The following is a 23,070-nucleotide window of genomic DNA, read 5'->3' as shown; positions in this document are numbered from 1 at the left end:
TCCAGATCATGGAGAAAGATATTGAACAAGACCATGGATCCAGATCATGGAGAAAGATATTGAACAAGATCATGGCCAAAACCGAGCCCTGGGGAACACCGCTTGTGACCGGCCGCCAGCCAGATTTAACGCCATTCACCACAACTCTCTGGGCTCGGCCTTCCAGCCAGTTCTTTACCCAGCGAAGAGTACGCCTGTCTAAGCCATGAGCCACCAGTTGCTCCAGGAGAATGCTGTGGGAGACGGTGTCAAAGGCTTTACTGAAGTCCAGATAGATGACATCCACAGCCTCTCTCATCCACTAAGTGCATCACCTTGTCATAGAAGGAGATCAGATTGGTCAAGTAAGACCTGCCTTTCATAAACCCTGTGACAGGACCTGATCACGCGTTTGTCCTGTACATGCCACGTGATGGCAACTCAAGATAATCTGCTCCATAAGCTTCCCCAGCACCAGGGTCAGGCTGACAGGTCTGTAGTTCCCCATATCCTCCTTCTGTCCCTTCTTGTAGATGAGCATCACATTTGCTAACCTCCAGTCAACTGGGACCTCCCTGGTTAGCCAGGACTGCTGATAAATGATGGAAAGTGTCTTGGCAAGTTCCTCCACCAGCTCTCACAGTACTCATCAACTGGGTTAACTGAAAAGAGTGGGACAGTTCCTGTCCTGGATATTTGCAACGACTGACAGATTATTCTATGGTCAGTTACATCCTCAGCATATGACTAAAATCTGAATACATGTTTGTTCTGTAACTAAATGTTGCATGCTATCCACTGAAATGAGTTTACTCTTACTTCCTATATTATCCAAAACAGGACATTATATGCATTTCTTTTAAAAAGAGAAAAATAACTTACATTAAAAATACATTCACTTGTCTTTGTGTGCAAATTCTAGAGTTTATGAATCCCTCTGACAGCCTTATAAATACATTCATATTATGCCCTGGTATTCAGAACAAGACTATTGCTGTCCCTTTTCCCATTAGAAATAAACTTTGAATGGCATCAGCCAAATACACATCTTATTCATGGCAAGCAGGAAAAGTTTTTAAATCCAGTTTGACATCTTAGTTATTGCTTTTAACTTAAGCCATAAAACAATCTATAGATGCTACAAAAATTCTAATAGAAAGAACTCTTTGTTACAGAACAACCTAAGAAATAACCCCAAAGCTTTATCTAAATAAACTTCAGCTTTTCACAGTGAACTATAACTCACCATATATTTTAATTTGTGGTTTCTGGATAGCAGAAGATACTGAATGAGGCATCAGACCTTCACATCACTCTTTCAGAATTTTGTGGGTATGTGCTGGACCGAACGGCCAGGAATAATCACGCCATTCCCTTTGGCGTAGTCTTAAAAAGATTCTGAAAGCGCCAGGGGAAATTTATCTAAGAAAATACAAAGCAGACTCAGAATGCCCAAACCATGTAGGCTTAGTCATAAAGAGAGACTGCAGCTTGTGCAGACACTTAAATTAGCTTTAATTTAGATAAGTAAGGGATCGATAGCAATAAAGACAATATCAGGATGGATTTCAAAACAGGCTAGTTACTCTGGTGAAGAACGTAGCATCTCAATGGGGCCCAGCCAGTCTGCAGTTTCTGTGAGACTGAAACTTCCCTGCTGGTTTCTGAACAAGCTACATTACGACATCAAGCTGTACCTCCACATGCCGCATGTACACTTCCAGCTTTGGCACAGATATACCTCGGTACAGAAAGCAGAGAACACGGAGACCATTGCTCAGAAAATAGTAGAAATAGCTTTCAACCAACAGCACGGTGAAATCTAGCACGTATTTAGTGATCATTTGGCCCTCCCAAACACTGATATTCTGGACAGACATGATTCTTGGACTGCTTAAGAGCTATTATTACCAAAACTGTTAATAGGTACTTTAAATCTAGTTACATACAGCAGAGCTGTCACTGATATTGCTGCATTCAGTGATGCTGCTGACCAGGCAATTCAGCTCCCCCAGCTCAATCCCGAGCAAGGAGAGCCAGCCGTGTAGTGTGCCGGCCATCACCACTCCTGCTCCCCGCCAGGACCTCGGGACGCCTACGACAACTTTCGTACCCGAGGAGGTTGTTACCCAGTATGGCTAAGGTGTGAGTTTAAACAAAGCCGTGCTGCTGCACCCCGCACAGACACACCTCGGAGCACTCCTGGCCCTCTCCCCCAGTGACCAGCCACCAGCAGGTACCTCTCCACCCCGGCCACGCTGCCAGGCAGTTCAGTCTGGCTTAGCAGTGACCCAGGCACGCTGCCACGGTGCAGCTGACACGGGACAGCACGCACGCTTGTGTGGCGTAAGGCGAGAGAGACTTCCTGATGTACCTTGCTTCAGCTCTGCTTAAGTCGGGGCAAGGTGAACCTTCAGCCTTAGTAGGAGCAGCCCAGCACTGGCCTCTCTTGGACTCTGTTATCAGCCGGGATCAACGTGTCTCTGCTGTTCTCCAGCAGGACGGAAGGTAATGTGTTCATGGTCCCACCCACAATGGTGACTGCTGCATCACTTTTAAAATATTCTACCTGCAGCGGTTTCCAGAATAGCTGTACTAACAAAAGCACATTTCTTATCGCATGCGACTTACCTGCAGCGGTTTCCAGAATAGCTGTACTAGCAAAAGCACACTTCTTATCGCATGCGACCATGCGTTAGCACTTACCCTGTGTGAATATTTAAAAGAAAAACCTGACGCTATAAAACCAGTGGAAGTACAAGACTAGAAGCAGCTTTGACGTGCTTCAAAATGCCTTCCATGGTAAGATGAATTGATATAGTATTATCAGGCACTTTCTTCTCTCTTTTTGGCTGCCAGTCTAATGACTGAGCTATTATAATATTACTGTTCTTATATTATAGCCTTAAATGCACTCAAACCTTTTGCTCTGAAGCTGAAACCATGTTAGTGGTGAAAATGAAGCTGACGGCATCCAAATCTGCACTTACAAAATTAAAGGCAGGTCGTGGCCAACAGTCGAGGGAGGTGATTCTGCCCCTCTACTCTGCTCTGGCGAGACCCCACCTGCAGCCCTCAGCACAGGAAAGACACGGACCTGATGGAGCAGGTCCAGAGGAGGGCGACAACAATGATCAGAGGGATGGAACATCTCTCTTATGATGGAGGGCTGAGAGTAGGAGTTGTTCAGCCTGGAGAAGAGGAGGCTCTGGGGAGACCTTATTGCAGCCTTCCAGTACTTCAAGGGGGCTTGTGAGAAAGATGGGACAGACTTTTCAGCAGGGCCTGTTGCGATAGGACAAGGGGTGATGGTTTTAAACTAAACGAGGGCAGATTTTGGCTAGATATAAGGAAGAAGTTTTTCACAATGAGGGTGGTGAAACCCTGGCACAGGTTGCCCAGAGAGGTGGTAGATGCCCTGGTCCCTGGAAATGGACAAGGAAAAAGGACAGAAGGAATATGTTTTGGGAAGACTGAGGAAAAAAAAATTGATTTTCTATCTGAGAGCTACTTGTAGATGCATTTTTTGTTGCATATTTTATACTTTTCTCCTCCTGTATCAGAGAACTGACTGTATTGCAGTTGGAAAAAAAAAAAACAGCTATACTTCAAGACTCTCCCCTTTCCCACAGTATCTGTATTCCTTCAGCATTTATATTTGATGAAGTCCTTTTAAAAGAGAAACTAATTATTTTAAAAAAACACACAGTGGTGGCAAAGACATAAATCCTTCACATTGTCCCCAGAGCCTGTCTCTTTAGGAGTATTATAGATTAGATTATCATGGAAAGGAAGATTTAAATATCTTATTTACCTGAACAGCATCATAATACATTTTCTTGCCTTCTTCATCTGTCTTGTCCGACATCAGCCATGCCTTGAGCAAATATTCATAAAAACTGTCGCCAAGCCCTCCAATGGAGACGTGATCTAGAAGGGAAGAAAGGGATTGAACAGCAATTTCATCTTCAGCCTGGGCAATAAAATACAATTATAGTTTGAAACAGGGCATTTAATGATCTCTTCCTACAACAATCTTTAGTAAACGTAAGCCTAGAACCTCAGGAAAAACTTAACTGGTATATACAGATAATTACTACTTTAATTGCTAACTTTTTGATCAAGGTAAAGCACCATAGTTATTTAACATCCACAACATGCCACAGGAGTTCATGGCAAAGAAACAACAATTTGTATGTTTAATGCCTAATTCATGTAGTCTATCCCATACAAAAATGTGTATCTAAATTGTTTTTAATTCTAGAAACAGGAAAGAAAGGAGAAACTGCTCTTTGATTTGATAAAGGCTTTCCCCTCTTAATGCACAGACATTGCTTTTATTTGCTCTTTTATTTACTAATGGCCCATTTAACTCACTGCATAAAAAAGGCCAAAATGTTTTAGCTCCTTACTGCAGAGTTGAATTTCAGGTTATTTTACAGTATTTCAAAATGCTGACCCATATGTTTAAAAATAATACTACATTTTTGAACATCTGGCTGCTCTCAGAACTCAGCAGTAGTTCTAGAAAGGAAAAAAAAAAGACTTCGCCATATCTACAGAGGATTATTGCTATCACACTGCTTTTTTCCTGCCCTATGCTGGCTGTGTGAAATGATCTGGTACTACTGATGCTGTGATTATTCAACTGCACATGTTTAGGACGTGACCCTGAGAACACTGACACCACCGGAGTCAGACCGGCCAACCTCAGTTGCACCAGTGATGCGAAGGTTGCTGGTGCTCTTAGCAGCTTGCACACAGTTGCACTCACTCGCTCTCCAACAGCCTAAAAGATTCTTGGCCAAATTTTAATGGGCTATCATATGATTTCAGCATAGATCTCCTAAAAGCAGAAAATGTTTTTCTCTAAACTTCATTAAACTAAAGCTAGAGGTCTTCTTAAGTTGGTGCTGCCTGGTAACATTAAGGGATTTGGCATTCGTTGAGTCTTCAGTGAAAGGATTTCAAAGTGCTTTACCAGGACTACTCTTTTATAACCATCAATTTTACGGTGTAGAAGGGGTCTGCTAATTCCACTCGAGACATCCAGGATGAAGATGTGGGTACATATATCATGCAGCAAGTCTGTGAGTCATACCATAAAATTCTGGGCAAGAGAAAAGCAGAAGACACATGGGGTAATTCAGGCTCGTAAAGTGAGATGCAGAAGGGTTAGTGGTACAGAGCTCGTGCTTCCCAACACCTAGCTCTGATCTTAGCTTCAAAGTTATGCCTTCTGTTGGTGGAATTCAAAAGAACACAGAGAATTTATTTTTAAACTCCTTCATATCTTCTCTTCATGGAATGCCTCCTTTCACATACTGAACAGGTTGCAAAGCCACGCAAATGTAGAAGATATACTTTTTTCCTATTCAAACTTTATTAACAGTCTCTTTTTCCTCCACTAGCCTGTGACATACAAAAAAAATAATTTAGTTTTCCAAACGTATAGTGTCCCTTTCGCCTAACAAATACATTGTACCATCAAACCTGGGTTATAAATGGCTTTCTTCCCTCTCCTCTTTTGAATGAGATATATTAAATTTCTGGAAAGAATACACCATTTATTTAATTAAATGTTCATGATCTGAAAGGAAAAGATGCTTCTTAAAAAAAATGAGAACATTTTCTATGATCGAAAGCTGATCTTTGAACAGCAGCATTTAAATGACCTTTACGGGTTCCTAAATAAATTACCATAGAAACCTCTGACATTTGCAAACTAAATAGCACAAGCACAGTTTCATCAATAATAAGCCCCGTTATTATATACATTATTGCAGTAGACAAATCCAATTGATGCATGCTGCAGCAAATCACTGTCAGTTTACTGTCAAAATAACAAGGGCTAAATGAATTTACAGGAACAATGGCAGTGATCCAGCAGTGTTCTTCACAGTTACGGCATTGCTAGAGAAGAAATGTTCAGAAACTATTCCCCCTGCTCCCCACTTGACGTTTGATAGATAATATAATTCTGTCTTGTATCAATTAGGGGTCTAGTATTTTTTTTTCCCCCTTGTTGTAATCAACTGAAAACAGCCTAGAAAAGCAATCTCAAATAAAACATCTCTAAAGTCTTACATTCTGATCTTCTACTATGGGAAAAAAAAAAAAATCAGTGTCTGCGGATGGAGGCAACTGAATTGGGAGAGATACAACAAGATCAAATTTGCCTCTGCTGCTTCAGCATGCAAGGGGCTGACCTGCATCAACACCTGTGTCCATCATTTGCACGTGCAGGAAGCTATTTCTTTGTAAATACTACATGCTGTTGGAAAGCAAAGCTGGTATAAACTGTAAGTTTATCAACAAAAACTGGCATTTAATGTGAACGAGGAGTACATTAAGACACAACTATATTAAAAACAGGGAAATGGCAAAGGCCATGAGGCCGAGTATTTGACTGATTTAAAATAAATAAGGGAAAACCACGAACGACGTCAGCACTAGAAAGACCTGCTCTCATGCAGCTCACCAAAAACCTCATTTTCTGTGGCTGACTGAACCTGAGGAAGGAGGTAACTGGACCTGGCTCACAGTTGCTGAAGTGGCCTTCTAACCAAACCCAGTGCCTACTGCTGTAGGATCAACACTTCCAGTGGGAGGTTTTCATGTTTTACAAAGCTGTGCTAAACCGACGTGGGTAACAAGCGGGCACACATCTCTCAGGCCTGGAAACGGGTGTCAGAGTTTATACCACCATGCCAGACGGAGTCAATGGTTATGCACGCTGAGCAGCCACAGGCCTTGTGGCACGGTGACCTGAAGGAAACCTCACAGCGTAGCAGACTAGAAGGCTTTCTAAAATGACAGGCATACTTTTAATTCATAAAGGGAAATGGCCTTTGCCTTGATGGGACGATACAACTGAGTAGCACAACATTCTTGGACGTCTTTTTAATTCGGACTGAGACACAAAAGCATTCAAATATCTATTTAATAAAACACTTGTTTTTTGTCTTTGTCAAAATTACCTATCCAGACTGCGTCCAGTCCCATAAAGACTCCAGAACCTCACTCCCACCTTAGCTGCATACTAGACAAACTACTGTATTCAAGAACTCCTCTGGTCCTATCCTGCTCTGGCATCGTATAAACAACTCCAACATCAATAACCTACAGGACCATCTCGTCTGCCCGTGTCGTTTCTGACCAAGACAGCATACCTTGCTTGTTTCCTTTCAACAATTTAGGGAGGAAAAAATAAAGGAATGGGATGGCGGCAGACTGAACCTACGTAGGAAAAGTGGAAAGAGAAGAAACAGGGTCTCTAGAATCATGTTCTTGCACATTGTGTAGGCTTTAACACGTTATGAAGACTGGAGAAAGCAATGTACAACAAGAAAAGGCTCAGTAATCAGGAAGGAGCTAAGCAGTTCAATTATTTCAAGCATTTTTTCTAATTTTGGTGTCTCCAGTAATGGTTCCAAGGGGATTAATGCCGTGACACAGTTCTGTCTAGTTTGCTTCCTCAGTTGTTGGCATTAAACTTCAACAGAAGTCACAGCTGGTATTAACTGGAAAGATTTTTTTTTTTTTTTAATCTTCAGTGGAGCCACATCATTCTAAAAATATGGAATTTTATTTGGATGGTCTGATAATGTTTCCTTAAACAGCTACTTTGGAGAGTACTTTAGACTGTTGAATAGAAGACTTTTTAGTCTACAAATTTATTTCCAAAATCATACATATTCAGACATTTCCCCACTTGCAGAAGACATACTAAAAGATCAAAGAACATTAAAATACAGCAAGTAGGATTATTATTTTTATATTTGTAGTACTTTTTACATTGTATAGAACCTCAGATATAATGTGAGTTTTTATACTTTATAGAAGTTCCTTATATATATACAAAAAACATGTTACAGTGATTGAAAGAAGTTAACAGCTGCAAACAGCACACCAATAGACAGGTCATAGTACCAAAGAAGTGATCTACTTACGCTGGCCCCATTGGCCGCTGCTGGGATTCAGATAGTTGGGGTAAAGGCCCTCTGGTTTATCCAGTCGATTTAGAACTTTTCGAATATTCATTACCTATTGGAAGGGTACAAAACACTGAGTACTGATCCATTTCCCCCCCAAAATAAAAAACTGTCGGTACAAAAGTACTTTTTCCATGACAAGTGCAAATGTCTCTAAAAATAAAACAAAACCAAAACAAAACAAAAAGTGTCTTATACAACACATATGCCTGAATACCTCCCTGCAATCATATTACTATTAAAAAAGATCCTCTAAGCTGATACCATGACTTAAATGAGCTCCTCAAAACCTCTGGAGTTTCTTTGTCAAGTGTCAGTAATGAAAACGCACAACTGAAGCTCCGAAGTTCAGGAGAGTATCTCGCTCCTCCGCAGGACACTGACATTCACGGAGGCTTGTTGCCTTAACTAAGCTCAGTTACTTCAGCATTATATTCCTCCCATGCCCAAATCAGAAATGGCGTTGAGTACTAAGCTTGTCACCTAGTTCAGGTGCAGAAGGGAACGGCAAGGCAGTTTTGCCTGGGAAGGAGAGGACTGCTGGAACCGAGCTCCGTACAACCAGCTCGCCCGGCAGGAGCCCATGCAGCCCCGAGCGCTCCGCCGGCGCCGCTGAGGAGCTCGCTACGAATGAGAGGCCCGGGGAGACAATTACGGTCCAGATGCTCTGCAGCTGGAGTCATCCAGCAGCACAAGCCATTGCAGAGCACGTGAAATAATTTATACTGAATTTTAGCACGCACAGAAAAAGCAAACGGTGCAACTTGGGAGAACGAAGATCCTGAGCACGGCAGACCAGAAATGGTAACAAAAAGGTACTGACAGCTTTGCTGTACCACTCTGAATGCCTAGAGATCAAGTGAACGAGCTGCTGAGAGAGAAGATAAATTAGCTTACACCAAACCACAGAAGGGATTTCTTTTGCGGTACGCAAACCACCTTCTGCCTCTTGACGCTACATTGCCAGCAGCCGTGGCCCAAATGCAGACTGCAACGAGACCTAGACCTCACTTAATGAATTCTTCTATCAACACTTCCATGCAAAGCTTATTCCAGGGTTTCTTCTTCTTTATCAGGCGTACCAGCCCTGGAACGGCTTGCCTCGGAGGGCTGTGGAATTGCAATCTCTGAAGGGTTTTAAGAGCAGCTTATATAAACAGATTTCCAGCATCTTGCAGCTCGATGCCACTTTGGAAGAGAACCATAGGCTAGGATTTTTAACGTACGCACTTTCAGCACACTTAATTGTCTCCTAATAGAACAGATGTTACACATTACCATAAAAGTCGAAAGATAATTAAGTTACCGAGTAAGTTTGTTTCTGGCTGTTCCTGGGTGCTGCCACACAACCCGTCCCGCCAGTTCAGTTTTGTTTAAGAGAAACTCTGTCTTTAAATTCATCCCTAAATACATTCAAATTGCTTGTTTCACAAAATTTATTCCAGTGCTGACAATGGTATGGCAGCAAAGTCATTCAGGCCTTTAAGTTTGGTACAATGAGTATTCATTTTAGATTTGACCACTGCTTTTAAACTTACTGCTAAACGTTTGGAGTCTCATTATTAATTAGATTATTAGATTAGATAACACCAGTTTTAGCTAACATGGGGCAGTTGGAGTAAGAATGCAAAACCAAAACAAGTGGAAGTTTTAATTAGGGAAAAAAAAAAAGAAGATAAATGATAAAGTGTAATATAAAGAACAGGACTTAGTGACTACTTATGCACCAAAAAGCAAAATTGCTTAGCTGGGAATTGGGAGAAGGAGAAGAAGAGTTGCTTTCCATGGCTCACGTAAGTAAAAAGTATCCAGAAGACAATGTTATCAAATTTTGGAAGACGTAGTAAGCACAACAAGTGTTCTGTCAATGGATATTTTTTATGTTTGTTTTCTTCCCCCAAAGAAAGTTCAAAGCACATTTCTTAAAGGTCAGTGCAATGGAAGGGCTTTCTGACCTTACTGACAGTAGTCATATTATACAGCATTTTGAAGACTAAACTTGCTGAAATCACACAAATAAGCCACGGAGCTTTACTTTCTACAGGTATCACATTTTATTTCCAAGACACCGTCAATTTTTGTTTTCACCACATTTAGGTGAAGTACTGAAGAAAGCTCTATGGTCTGATTGTTTAACGTGATACTAATTTAGAACATAAGCAGAAATGATATGTTTTATGGGGCCAAGTAAGTTGGTACAAGAAGATGCGTCACAATGGTTTTGGAACAGATTTTTTACTTTATAATACAAAAACATGCCAAGGCCATTAGGGAAACATCTAGAAAATATCTACCTCCTGTAATAAATGCTTACAACAGGAAAATCCAAATTTCTCCACACATTGTCTCCCAACACGTGATTTATCTTTTACAACATGATTTTGACTGAACAGTCTAACCTTTTCTGCAAAGACAGGGTTTCCAGACAGGTGGCTCAAGTGTACAAACTCCAGATGCAAAGTCCCAAATTCTGCCAAAATGCTGCTGCCACCAGAGGCCCATGGCCAATTTCGGCCGATTCCGCTAAGATGGGGGGAAGAGAAATACAGAAAATAAACATGAGCATCTATAAGGCAATGCTAATAAAATATAACAGGTAGTAGATATACTATTATCAAGAGAAGATAATTAATTTAAAATGCACTTAATATCTGCGTAAGAAACCATGCTTCGGCAGCCTTCCAGGACTTCAACACAGGACCTTGAATTACTTTGGTCCAGTCCCTGCTTGGGCTTGTGAAATCGCTTCTTGCAACAAGCCATGAGTCTTTTAGTTCATGAATAGCTCCATTACACATATCACCATACCAGTGTTTCGCTGTATGGTAACACATTTAAAGACATTACAAAAAACGCTATGAAAAAACTTTCTCATACTTCACCTGTTTCCCCTGTATTTAACACAACACTCTCCAATTCTAACTCTTCCTTCTACAGTGCAATTGCTTATTAACTTAAAATACTGCATATATACAGCATAGGCTTTTAGCTAAAAGTACTACATGCAGTATATCCTTCTTAATACCTGAGAAATTAATAGAGTAGGATTTTTAGGCATTGTCTGTCTGGGCACTCTTACCAGGATGAGTAACTTCAGTTTTAATTAAGACCTAAAGATATTTCACAGCAAAATTAATCTCAGGTTTTGTGCTGAGAGTAGAGAAAGGCACATTGATTGCTAAATCCCCACTAGAAACTAATGCTGGTTCAGATTCAGGCTCAAAAGTCTGCTAAAGTTTCAATACAAAAAAGTGTTCTTATTCCCCTTGAAATTTCCAGCAACAATATTCAGAAAAACCCTTGAAATTAAAAAAGAACTAGCCAACTTTCCGCAGCATCTAGGTGAATAACGACTCCTTAGACCAGCATATTATTAGCGTGAATGTTAGATATAAATACACTTACTAGGTACTGGAATGTCTTCCTTATTTTCAAGTTGTAAATGGCAGTAAACACACACACACATATATAAATAAAAAATTAATTTTACTTTTACAGCAGCCGCTACAGTCATCAGTTAGCACTTGCACAACCATGAAAATTGGGTATTCCTCCTGAGTTAAAATGTGACTTATATTACCAAAAAACAAAACAAAGCAAAAAACCAAGAAGTCCCATCTTTAGTTCACCATAATGGAAGTCCTCAGTTACATTAAAATTTCTTCTTCAAAAGGTCAGGTATCTATAACTGTAGTTTAACTAATGAAACGAAATGACTCCATTAAATTAATTTCCCCACTAGCTATATTAATATATTATTTTGAGATTTCTGCCACATACACACAAAATAAAAACAAGTCATTAAACTTTAAAAGCAGAGTAAAGGCTACAAATAAAGAGCACATTTGTGTTCTACTTAAATGTCATGGCTTTAAAACCTGCAACACCTTTGGCTGCCTGGCCTTGAGCTGAAGGCACCGCTGGAACTCACTCAAGTGCCACCAAAAATAAACGCAGAATATTACCTACTGACAGGTGGACTTATATTGTCCCATTTTTGAAGCACCACAGCATCTGTCAAATACTCCCCACAGGTATGCTAGAGATTTTCTTTTTCTCAGACCTTAAAACATTGAAGTGACTAAGCCTATCTGAGTGCTGAGTGGAGGGACAACGTGGTGGAGCAAAAGGAAAGAGATCAGATGAGGGTCCCCCGGCTGACCATAAAGGTGCAAGAGGCTGGGACACATGGAAATCCTCTGATGCAAATAAAACTCCAAAGGAGAAAAAATGTTTCTAATCCTCATAGCTGCAGACAAAATCAATGACACAATGAAACCAGAGTACTGCAAAGATGCACGCAATCCAGCTTTTGATATTTGTACGACAGAAACAGAACACAAGTTTTATGGGATCTGAATATCTCATTTTAAGAGCAATCTTACAAAGATTAGACTGCTTTTTACATTTGATGAAAACAAAAATGAAGAGGAAAACCCATCTGGCTTACAAGCTGTCTGCACTTCAATCTACTGTGGGTCAGAATTTTTCCAAATGGTGACATAAAAGCGTCAAATATTACAGAAAATAAGATCAAGGTCAGTACTGAGGACAACATGCCTCTCATCTACGGACTGAAAAGCTTACACCTACCGACTGGTTATTCACCCAAGAAACAGGCACCATCTCTGGGACACGCTGGCCCAAGCCCTGCCTAACTGCTGACTTCCAGATGAAAATATTTTAGCTTGTTTCCAAATCACCCAGATTAAAAGAGATGACATAGGACACTACTGGTAAATAAAGCTTGCCAGAAAAAAAAAAACAAAAACCAACAAGTGAAGTATTTCAAGGTTTTGAAAAGTTACCGCGTTGTGGTGCAACTGGCAAAAGTCCACTTTTTCTCTATTAAATTTCTCAATAAATCTCAAAGTGGAAACATTGAGCTGTTCCTTCAGCAAAGCATCAACCAAACATGCAGAAAACGTAACAAAGTCCCTACTTGCACTCCACCACAACACCTGCTGATATCAACACAACCTGTCAGAACATTTTGATGTACTGCATTTTGTTAACCAGAATAATTTCCAAGCATGACTATCGAGAGGTTTTCTGCATGCAGCAATGTATTTTATCATGAGTGGAAGATTCTTCTTGCTTAAGATGAGAACTGTAAACTTGTGTTTTTTACTCTTAATGCAAAAAAAGTAGAAAGAAACATCTATGTTGCATCTAGGTACTATTTAACATAGCTTTCATTGCTTTCAGTTGGGACAGCTGGTTAGGAAAAAAAAAGGCATCAGCATATTTCTGGCAAATCTGCAAAATAACAAAGAGATCTGATGGTTTAGTCTCAGATGGGTCCTCTAAGTCAAAACTGACAAGCTTGTTTCAACAAGTGGTAGAACCCAAGAATTGCAGTTCAGTGCCTTCACTATTTTTCATGCAACCTTCAGCTGTGGATGTCCGATATTCTCTCCCACATGTCATCTTTGGAAGCAGCAAAACAGTTAAGTTTTCTGTATCTGCTTATACTAAGTGGAGCAGCCACAGTATGACTTCTGGTTCCATTTAGCTCTATCCTTACTTAAGGCGATAGTCCAGTGTGCGTGGCTATGCAGACAGTCAGCCCCTGAAGGGAGCTCATTACTAGAGCCTGGGAGATCCTCAACAAAGCTCTCGGCATACAGCACGAGACAGATTTCATACTCTCTGATCCTTTTTGGTCAGGGAAAGTAGACTTTGGCTTTGGTTTAACAGTTTCTTGGCTTAAAGAAATGCAAACTCAAGAGGGTGCTCTTCTTCCACCCCACCCCCAAAAAATATTCTCAAATATTGTACATTTTTTAACAGAACAGACCTTAATCAAGAGAGAACCTGAACAGATGAAGGATATAGTGAAACGGAAAAAGACTTATGTGTCAAGGATTATAAACAGTAAGTACATTTATAAATGTGTGCTGATTTTGGCTGCTGTAGAGTTAATTTTCTTCACAGTAGCTAGCATGGGGCTGTGTTTTGGATTTGTGCAGAAAACAGTGTTGATAAGATGGGGATGTTTCAGTTACTGCTGAGCAGTGCTTACACAGAGTCAAGGCCTTCTCTGCTCCTCACACCGCCCTGCCAGTGAGCAGGCTGGGGGTGCACAAGAAGCTGGGAGGGGACAGAGCCGGGACAGCGGACCCCAGCTGACCAAAGGGATATTCCATACCGTATGACGTCACGCTCAGCAATAAAAGTAGGGGGAAGGCTGGCCGCGCAGGCTGCTGCTCAGGGACTGGCTGGGCATCAGTCGGTTGGTGGTGAGCAACCGTTTTCGATTGCATCACTTGTCTTTCTTGGGTTTTATTGCTCTCTCTTCGTTATTTTCCTTTTCATGACAATTTCTTCTTCTTCCTCTTCTTCATATTACTATTATTATTATATTTCAATTATTAAACTGTTCTTATCTCAACCCATGAGTTTTCTCACTTTTACTCTTCCAATTCTCTTTCCCCCATCCTGCTGGCGGGGGAGGGTGAGCGAGTGGCTATGTGGTGCTTAGTTGATGTCTGGGGTTAAACCAAGACAAAATAACATGAATTGCCCTAGAAAATAACATGCAATAATAAGCTCAGTAAATCTTAATAACCAGGCATAGTAAAACACTGATTTCTGCTCATGCATGAGACAACACATCCAGTGCTCCCAATTCAGACATTTTTCAAGCTCTTCACCAGTATTATTCTCAGTGTGGCCAAAAAATTCTCCAAAGTTAAAAAAGTCAATGCTAGGTACCTATTTACTCTTCAGCCAGGGTCCATGCTGGGTACATATTTACTCTTCAGTTACGAAGTTATGGGCTGTCTTTCTGAAGTCTCCAGATGCAAGCCTGGGGCTCTGCTGAGAGGTTTTATTTCTACTCCAAGTTTTAGCAAAACTATGTATAACGTTGCAAGCTCCTACAGTTTTTATTCCAAGGGCACCCATTACTTAGGTCAAGAAACTACGGCAGCAATTTGAATGTGAATGATGAGGGCATTTGGGGGATTTTCAAAAGGTGGCTTACGGCACTGTTTGGGAGCTGCACAAACTTGTGCAACACAGATCACTCATCTCAACGAAAGCAAAGCACTGAAAACTTTTTCCAGCTTATTTTTACTCAGTTATTCTTCCAAAATGGTTTAATATCCCAAATGCCTTGTAAGCTGACAAATGCACTCTTCAGAAAGAGATGGATACATACCACTACTGGTAGGGAACAGCAAAGGGGGCCCAGGTATGACGCTCACTCTTCCTATTAGCTGTGTTCCTTTATCTGGCTTTCTTTTTGTAATTTACTTGGACATTGTATTTTTCAGTTTTCCTATGTTGATACTCACAGCAACCTGTACCAAATGTCAGTCAGGTACTGACATCAGAGACAGAAAAAAACCTCCTTCTACACTTCAGGAAGGAAGCAAGCAGCTACACTACTTAAACTTGTCTGAAGTCCCAGACTAATGCTAAAATAATTTCAGTTTACAGGGCACTATTTTAATGTATCTCAAAAAATAGTTTCTAAAGTCATATTGCTTATACTACTTAAAACCCATTTAAAATTCTGTAAAATATTAATAGAACTTTAGAAATTATTTCTATATTCTATCTAGTGTTATAACTAGTATTATGTAATTAAGTGAAATTTGAAGGGAAGCTCTGGATCGGAACAGTGTATTAAAGTAGGACCATCACTGGTTTACGAAATTTCCCATTTATTTTATAAACTTTGTTACTTAACACCAAGAGCCACAGAATATGAAATACAGTGTTTGTGATGCTGTTGTCGTTCATTCTCAGGAAATATGAGCCTGATTGACCTGGGCTGCTGGTAACTCAGCCCAGTATTTTTCCAGCAGAACACTATTGGTCCTTCTGTACATAGGAACAGAAAGCATGAGATCAATATCTCTTCTATAACGTATATAACATACCAGGACAGGGAACCACAGAGGAAATACAAATATTTAAAGGTGTTTTTTTAAATTACTGAAATTCAGAACCACAACAATATTCACAAGATTTTAAAAAAATTATAGTACATCACCAATATATATAAGGCAGCAGCTAATTTTCAACTGAAAGGAACAGCAAATCCTCTGGGAAACTACACAAATACTTCAAGGGGTCAAAACACTTATCAAATCAAAATTCTTGCCACCAGTGAGCAGAACTGTTTCAGTCTCTGCAGACAGTTTGTTTATTATCCCCCAACCTTTCCCCGAGGGTGCCAGGACAACTCCACAAGCGGGACACAGAGCAAGACTTCAGAATTTCAATATTTAATGCAAAATGCAAAGCCACAACCTAAGTCAGTGTCCTTCTGCAGACTTAGTAAAACAGTGACAGGCCAGAATAAAAGAGACCCCGCAGCAACAATCTGAAGTGTCCAAGAGCTGCTGTCGTCAAAGGTTTTAGGATTAAATATGAAAATAATTCCCTGATTTTCCTAATGCTGATTTTTTTTGCAAAAAAGGTACTCAAACGATGATGGTGGGTGAAAATGCAAAACATTATGAGACGGAAGTGAGAACATGGCACTAGCAAGGGTCCATTTAAATTCACCAGAGCCATGAGACGTGAGCTGGGAGCATACAGATTGTGCCCGGCACTCCCAGAAGTGCTGAGGGGACAACGGAATCCGCCTGGGGAATACAGCGTGTGGAGTTGGTTGGGCTGAATCCTGTTTTAACAGGAGCCTGCACAAGCAGAGGGTCGCCCAGCCAGACCCGCAGCCCCCAGCCTGCTCGCCTCGCTCCGCACCAACAGCCGCCTCTCCAAGAGGGAGAGGGACCTTCCCAAATGGGGGTCAAGAGAGAAGGCGGCAAACAATGCAAAGGCCACATTCCAGCTTTTTTCTTCTTCTTCCCTCTCCCAGTTCCCCCAGGACACATTTCATGCTTCTTCAGGATCAACCCCAAAGCATACATGCCTTATAAATAGAAATAAAGTAAAATTATTAGCTTTTTTTTTTTTTTTTGGTGAAAGAAAACATCATGCATTGCTGCACAGGCCACATTTGCAATGACATTTTTATAAAATATTGCAAACTTTAAACTAGGAAAAAAAACCCCAAACAAACAACAAAAAAACCCAAACCAAAACCAAACCTGAAAACCTTTCTGCAGTCTGTGACATGAAAAGGATACCTCAAAGTCCATGAATCTTCTATACCTCGCCAGGCGAAGCCATACAGACGGTGCCACTTATTGTGAATTAGTAAAATAAACAAGTTGACACAATGGATTATGTCTAACATTTCTATCATAGATGTAATACACATTAATTATTATTTTCTCTGCCATATTTTAGTCCCGTGAGAAAAAACTCCAATGGCACATATCATTTTGGCAAAATTGGTCATTATTTCTATGTATAACTTCTTTTTTATAATTTAAAAAAATCCCCAAAACCAAACAAATGTCTTCCCTTCATAAAAAATCAGTATAACTACATAATGGCCAGTCACTGCATTTCAAATAAAGTATTTATATATTGCAAAAGCCTTCAGTCTATTTCTTATCTGCCTTTACCAGTCTTTCATAACAATATTTTAAATTAATTAAGTCAACTAAGTCTCCTTAGAACAAATGAAAAGACGTCAGTAAAGGGTCAGGTTTTTATTTACATACCCAGCATCTATATTTCATTTTAAACAAAAAATATTTAAAAGGTTACATTTCTGTAGAGCCATAGATGGCACAAAATACATCAAAATGCTAAATAAAACTTAATTACTTTCAGTATTTCCTAGACAAATGAATGAACTCAAACCCAAACAATGAATATGTTCTAAATATACTTTGTGACACATACCCCAACATAAAAATAAATGAATAATGGGAAAAAATATTTCATGGATGCTGGAGTTGCATATTGTTATCTCCTAGCTAAGGGAGTCACTATTGCAGCCAGAAGGATGATCCTCAGAGGTCATTTTCACAGAATATCTAGTTTCATGCATTATTTAGGATTGCCACCTCTGAAAATGCTTTCATAAGGATGATTTTTTTTATTTTGCCCTGAATGGAACCATTTGTCAATGTGTCACAAAAATAAATGAAGAGCGGCTGCTTCTCTTCCCAGAACCCAGCGCTGATCATTAGACATACATCCCTTGCTAACAACTTCCTAAGAGAGAAGTTAAATCCAATACCATACACCAAACCGGGGAAGTTAAAGAGTGATGTCCTGTTGATACTTTTCACAAGAGGTTCCCTTCAAACTCCTCTGCTGCATCTTTTTCCTTTTAGTATTGCAGCTAACTAACCATGCTAATAAACTAGGGTTTATGATTTAATTCCTAAAGAAGCTGTGATGAAGAATGAAGTTATTTTTTTAGAGGTTCCTACTTTTGAAAGCAAATTAAAAAAAACAACCATGGAGCACAGAGGCAGTACTTGCTAAAGTTTCAACTGCTATATTTGATAAATTACATGCTCAAAAGATTTTAGTTTTTTTTGAAATTTCCTTCATCCCCTGCCATCAAGAGATCTTGGTGTTCACAGGCACTGAAATTGATGATTTATTTGTTAACATGGCAAAGATATTTAATGTGGGTTTGTTTTTCCCATACTCGGCAAATCATCTGTACCCCTATTTGACATAAGAAAGACAGGAACACAGAAATCCCCGGTTTGCCTCCCCCACTGGTACTCAACTCTTCCACCCAAGTCTAGCGGCAGGAGCTGCCGGGACAGCACTCTGTGGGCAGAGCCGGATGGGGAAGCGGTGACAGGGCCACCACAGTCGCTGTGTATTTCTAGCCCCAGCAGCAAGCATGAAACACCTTCCCGTCCAACTCCCAATAAACAGCAATTAACTTTTTGCAGGCCTGTGTGGTCCCCATCTCCCCCCCAGACAGCCTCAGCCAAGGCAGACAGACTCCGGCTGGAGCTCCGACTTCTCCACAGCATCCCTCTTCCGAGAAAGGGAAATGATTATAATCCGGTTAAGCACCTCTCACACAATGTCTCGACAGCTGGGGACAGAGAAGAAGAAACTTAAATCAGCTAGCTAGCATGTGTGGTAGTTTTTGATGTCTGTTTTATTCCCCTTTGTTAGGAGACTCTTTCAGGCAAATGCTAACAGCTGGTTAGTTTTTCAGCTGTGGCAATGGATGTGTAACTATTGCCCTTGGCTAATCATTGCCCAGCTGGCAGCTTCCCGCTCAGCTGAGCTGCCCGCTCTGAAGACTGACTGACACCAGCAATTACCTGGTGAGGTGATTTCTAGGGATGCTGACTTAGCAGGAGGAGGCAGACAGTGAATTAGTACCATCAGCAACTGCAGCACGAAGACTAACAAAAAAAGTGGTTACTCTATTTTACGGTACAACGGGGAATAAAAAAAAATTCTGTTCTGTAACGTCAGGCAGAACATGAATGTTTTTTTACTGTAATGAAGAGGTATAGCCTCAAGAGCTATTAGTTTGAGAACATTAATTTTGTCTATTTGCCTAGTCATATGCAGCATCAGCATTAATATGTGCTGATCTCCTGGGCCCTTCAGTTCGCAGTACAGGAGATGCATCCATTTGTATTGGAGGCACATGCACGTCATCATCTGGCTGGAAATGACAGTAGGAAAAGTCAGATTACTGTGACTGACCGTTCACTGCGTGAGAAACTACCAGCACAGCTCCAAAAAGATGCTAATATGAAGCAGGTCTTAAAGCAAGATCCCCGATTTTCTCTATGAGGTTCATCAGGTCCCTCAAAGGCAATGCATGCGGCACACTTTCCAGTCCAAACATTGCAGAGATGTCGCTTGTAAAGGGGCAGAAGAAAAGGAAACAGTCTCCTTGCTCCCCTTTTCAATTTTAGGAAGACAGGACCAGTCAGAATAGTTTTGTGGCTCCTGAAGATTAACAGCCAATTTAGAGACCCTACGGTACCTAGGCACATCAGTTGTACTGCCTGTGGTTAAATTTTTCAGGAACAAAAGTTATACTCCTCCCAACATCTTTGCATTTCACTTTTGTAAGGAAACCTATCCAGTGACCTTTAAAGCTGTCCTGGAATGGTCATTTCCTTACTCTACCGGCAGGCAAAAGGTTAGAATGGAACGCCATCAAGTGGGCTGCTCCCCTCTCAAGGTGACCATCCAACAGGGAATTTCTCTTGCGACTGCACCGAACAGCAAGAGAGACTGAAGAGCTCTGCTGATGTAAAAACAGGAAGGAAGCAGCAGGTGCATGAGGTATGAAATTTTCAGTATCAACCTGTGCTGTGGCCTTTGCCAGGACAGGTCCCCACCACCCAGAAGGGTAAAGTCAGCACTGGAGGAGGCACTGGAGAAGTGTGCATATAAAAACACAGAGGAGGCTAAAGAGTTATTTCTGATCCATGTCCAAGTGCTAGTCCACGAAATCTCACTAAGCACTCTTCGCTCAGTAAAAAAAAAAGAGGCCGTTCAACACCACCATCAAACTCACTGTCATTGCAACATGATCAGCCCCTCTGTGATGAAAACTACTTCCTCATGATTAGGTCAGAGTAATGATGGGTCCTGGGGAAATGCTGAAGTGAGCGGACACCAAAGTGAATGGAAACAGCAGCAGAGGGAGCAGAAGGAGCCAAGATGCAGGTGGAGACCAAAATGCCAGAAAGACCCAAGACAAAGAGATGGCACTCTCATCTGCATCTGGAGAGCAGCAGAGAATAAGGAAAGGCCAGTGAAAGTGCCTGTGGGAAGATCATGCTTTACTGTACACACTGAAGTCTGTCAGCTGCTGAGAATAAAAAATAAAACATCTCCTCCACAGGCTCCGAATACCACCAGACACCCTGGGATACTTCTTTCATGATCTGATACATGGGTTTTGAACATCTGGATCTAGCAATATTGTGACTATTGGTGCTTAAAACAGTCAGAGTATCTTCTTCTCACCAGTCCATGCAGACTGTTGGGCTGCTTCATTTATGTCAAATTCCTGCAGCATTTCTCTATGGAAAAAGACTGCATTTCTTTAGGACTTTACTGGCAGGGTTTGTATGATCCTTTCCTTATGGCTGTCTGCCCTGTGACACTTTTCACGTTACTGGTGCTCTAAAGGGGCATCAAAGCTTGTGGAACTGGCACCCTGTGGGAAACCAACAGAGCAGTAAGCTCACAAATACACACTCACGTGGAGGAGTGTGAGACAGGGAGAGACAATTAGTAGCCAAGCAGTAGATGATTTGAAATGTCACCATGAGACATGTCAAGTGTTTAAAGGTATTTTTCAGTGTCACCATCTAAAACTGTACTTGTTACTGTAATAATTTCTGAGAAAAGTTATATGAGTACTGCACAGACCTACATGTCTCCCACAGCACACTAATGAATAAACTAAACAATTCATGTTTCTTATTACTTTATGCACTAAAGGTTTAATTAATCAATTTCCAAGGGCTAAAAAAGCAAGAGGGAATACAACACAACAGAGCAAGGCTAGAGGTAATAAGTATCAGCATAGACTACTTTTAATCAGGTCCCTGAAGAAAAGTGAAAATAACAGGAAATGAAAAGTCATGAATAGAAGGCTACAGTTCTGCCATCCATGTGATAAGTTAAACAGCGTAAAAGAAGAAAGTATTACAATGAAATTCCCTACAGTAGCAACTAGTATAACTCAGTGTTAGTGACAGTCTAAAAAAACTCCCAAAACCAAATCCAACGAAACAACCAAGCAAAAAGCCCCCCCACCTCAAAAAAAAAAAAAAAAAATTCCACAAACAAGGCAAGAAAAACTCCAAAACCTCCTGGTTCCGAGAAGCCGATGGAAAACACCGTAACAGATTCACTGAGAAGAAAAATAATTAAGAATTTTGGAAGAGTCTATGAGAAACACCATTTATACATGTTTTCTTCTGCTCTGCCACGCCTTTTAATACTAAAAGATGAACTAACTTTAAGTCTAAAGCTGATTCCAGAGCTTGACGTTTCACATTCAGTAAGAGTGCTTGCTGCCTTAAACCACCATAGCCATGGCAATCGACATTCTTGATCTACTTTGCTTGGTACATCCCTCTATAAAACTCTTCTCCCAGTTTTAGATCACTTTTCCAGTATTCAACTTTTAGGTTATTTTTTTCTGCTAAGGATTTGCTATAAATCCACCCTCCACTCCGATTCATTCATTAACTTCTGTCTTCAGTGAGTTTCTATCCCACATTAAAATTCCTTTACTAATAACTGATATTCAAGCTCTGCTAAATTATTCTTGTGTCATATCAATTGCATTGTCCAAGTGCAAGTAAACACCATTAATTTCTTTTGTCTGTAAAATAATTTGTTATAAGGATGAGTGTTGAGAAGTTTGCATTTGGAGGTGACTAGGTAACACAGAAACAGTGTGAAGAATTGGTGCTAGAACCCAGAACTTCCTCGTTTCTTTTTTTTTCCTGATGTGTTTGTTGGGTTTTTTGCTGCTGCTCTTTCTTCCTGGCCCCACAAGTCTCCTCTTGCTCTCCCAATTGACTTCCATGTTACCAGATATTCCTCCCTCTACTGCAAGTCACTTGAGATCTTTAAGTTGTCTCCACGCAGCCTCAAGCAGAAAGATGCATTTCTATGATGGAGATGCTGCAACAGCAGTCACCTCCAGTTCAGGTTAAGGACACTCACAGACCAATCAAGAATACTAGCGTACTGAAATACTGTGAAAACGGTGGCTTCTCTATCAGAAGAACAGGAGTCACATTTTCAAAGAAAACCACTACTGATCTGGACAGGACAAAATCCAAGTATTTGGTCTTTTCAGTCTGATGAGGACTTTTCAGAGAAGGTAAAGGTTTAAAGCATCAAGGCAATGGATGGCAAGTGACAGCCTACCTGAAACTTCCCCGCCAATAATTCCCACATTCTCATTTCTCAACGTTGATTTTATAATACTCTAGATCATCCTAACCTCAATCTTAGTAATTTTAAATATTTCTGTAGCAGTTGTTTGTCCAGATCTTATTTATTCCTTTTTTAAGGTTTTTTAATCTTTTAGTTTTCTGAACTCAATTAGCTTTTATTAGCTTCTCATGTCAAGAAAATATTTTAAGTGGATCCACAGTCATTTAAGTTAAAAAAGTCTTTCAAAGCATTTAGTCACATTTATTGTGCTTGATATTGCTCGTGGTACCATTAAATGTTTGAAGCGAGGATC

At 40.5% G+C, this 23,070-nt stretch overlaps 1 protein-coding gene across 1 annotated transcript in view; it reads right to left on the bottom strand.

Moving 5' to 3' along the window:
- Positions 1-3,793: 3,793 nt before the first annotated feature.
- Positions 3,794-23,070, bottom strand: part of LOC104618415 (mannosyl-oligosaccharide 1,2-alpha-mannosidase IA) — a gene marked incomplete at both ends in the record, with an annotated part of 65,410 nt that continues 46,133 nt past the window's right edge. Inside the window, 3 exons of the mRNA XM_010283996.1 lie at positions 3,794-3,909; positions 7,932-8,025; positions 10,373-10,496. Of these exons, the coding sequence (XP_010282298.1) occupies positions 3,794-3,909; positions 7,932-8,025; positions 10,373-10,496 (334 nt within the window). The remainder of the gene's footprint in view (positions 3,910-7,931; positions 8,026-10,372; positions 10,497-23,070) is intronic.

Source organism: Phaethon lepturus, unplaced genomic scaffold (assembly GCF_000687285.1).
Source record: "Phaethon lepturus isolate BGI_N335 unplaced genomic scaffold, ASM68728v1 scaffold5863, whole genome shotgun sequence".
Classification (NCBI taxonomy): Eukaryota; Metazoa; Chordata; class Aves; order Phaethontiformes; family Phaethontidae; genus Phaethon; species Phaethon lepturus.
Note: the sequence above shows the minus strand (reverse complement) of the source record. Positions and strands in the feature narration are given on the sequence as shown.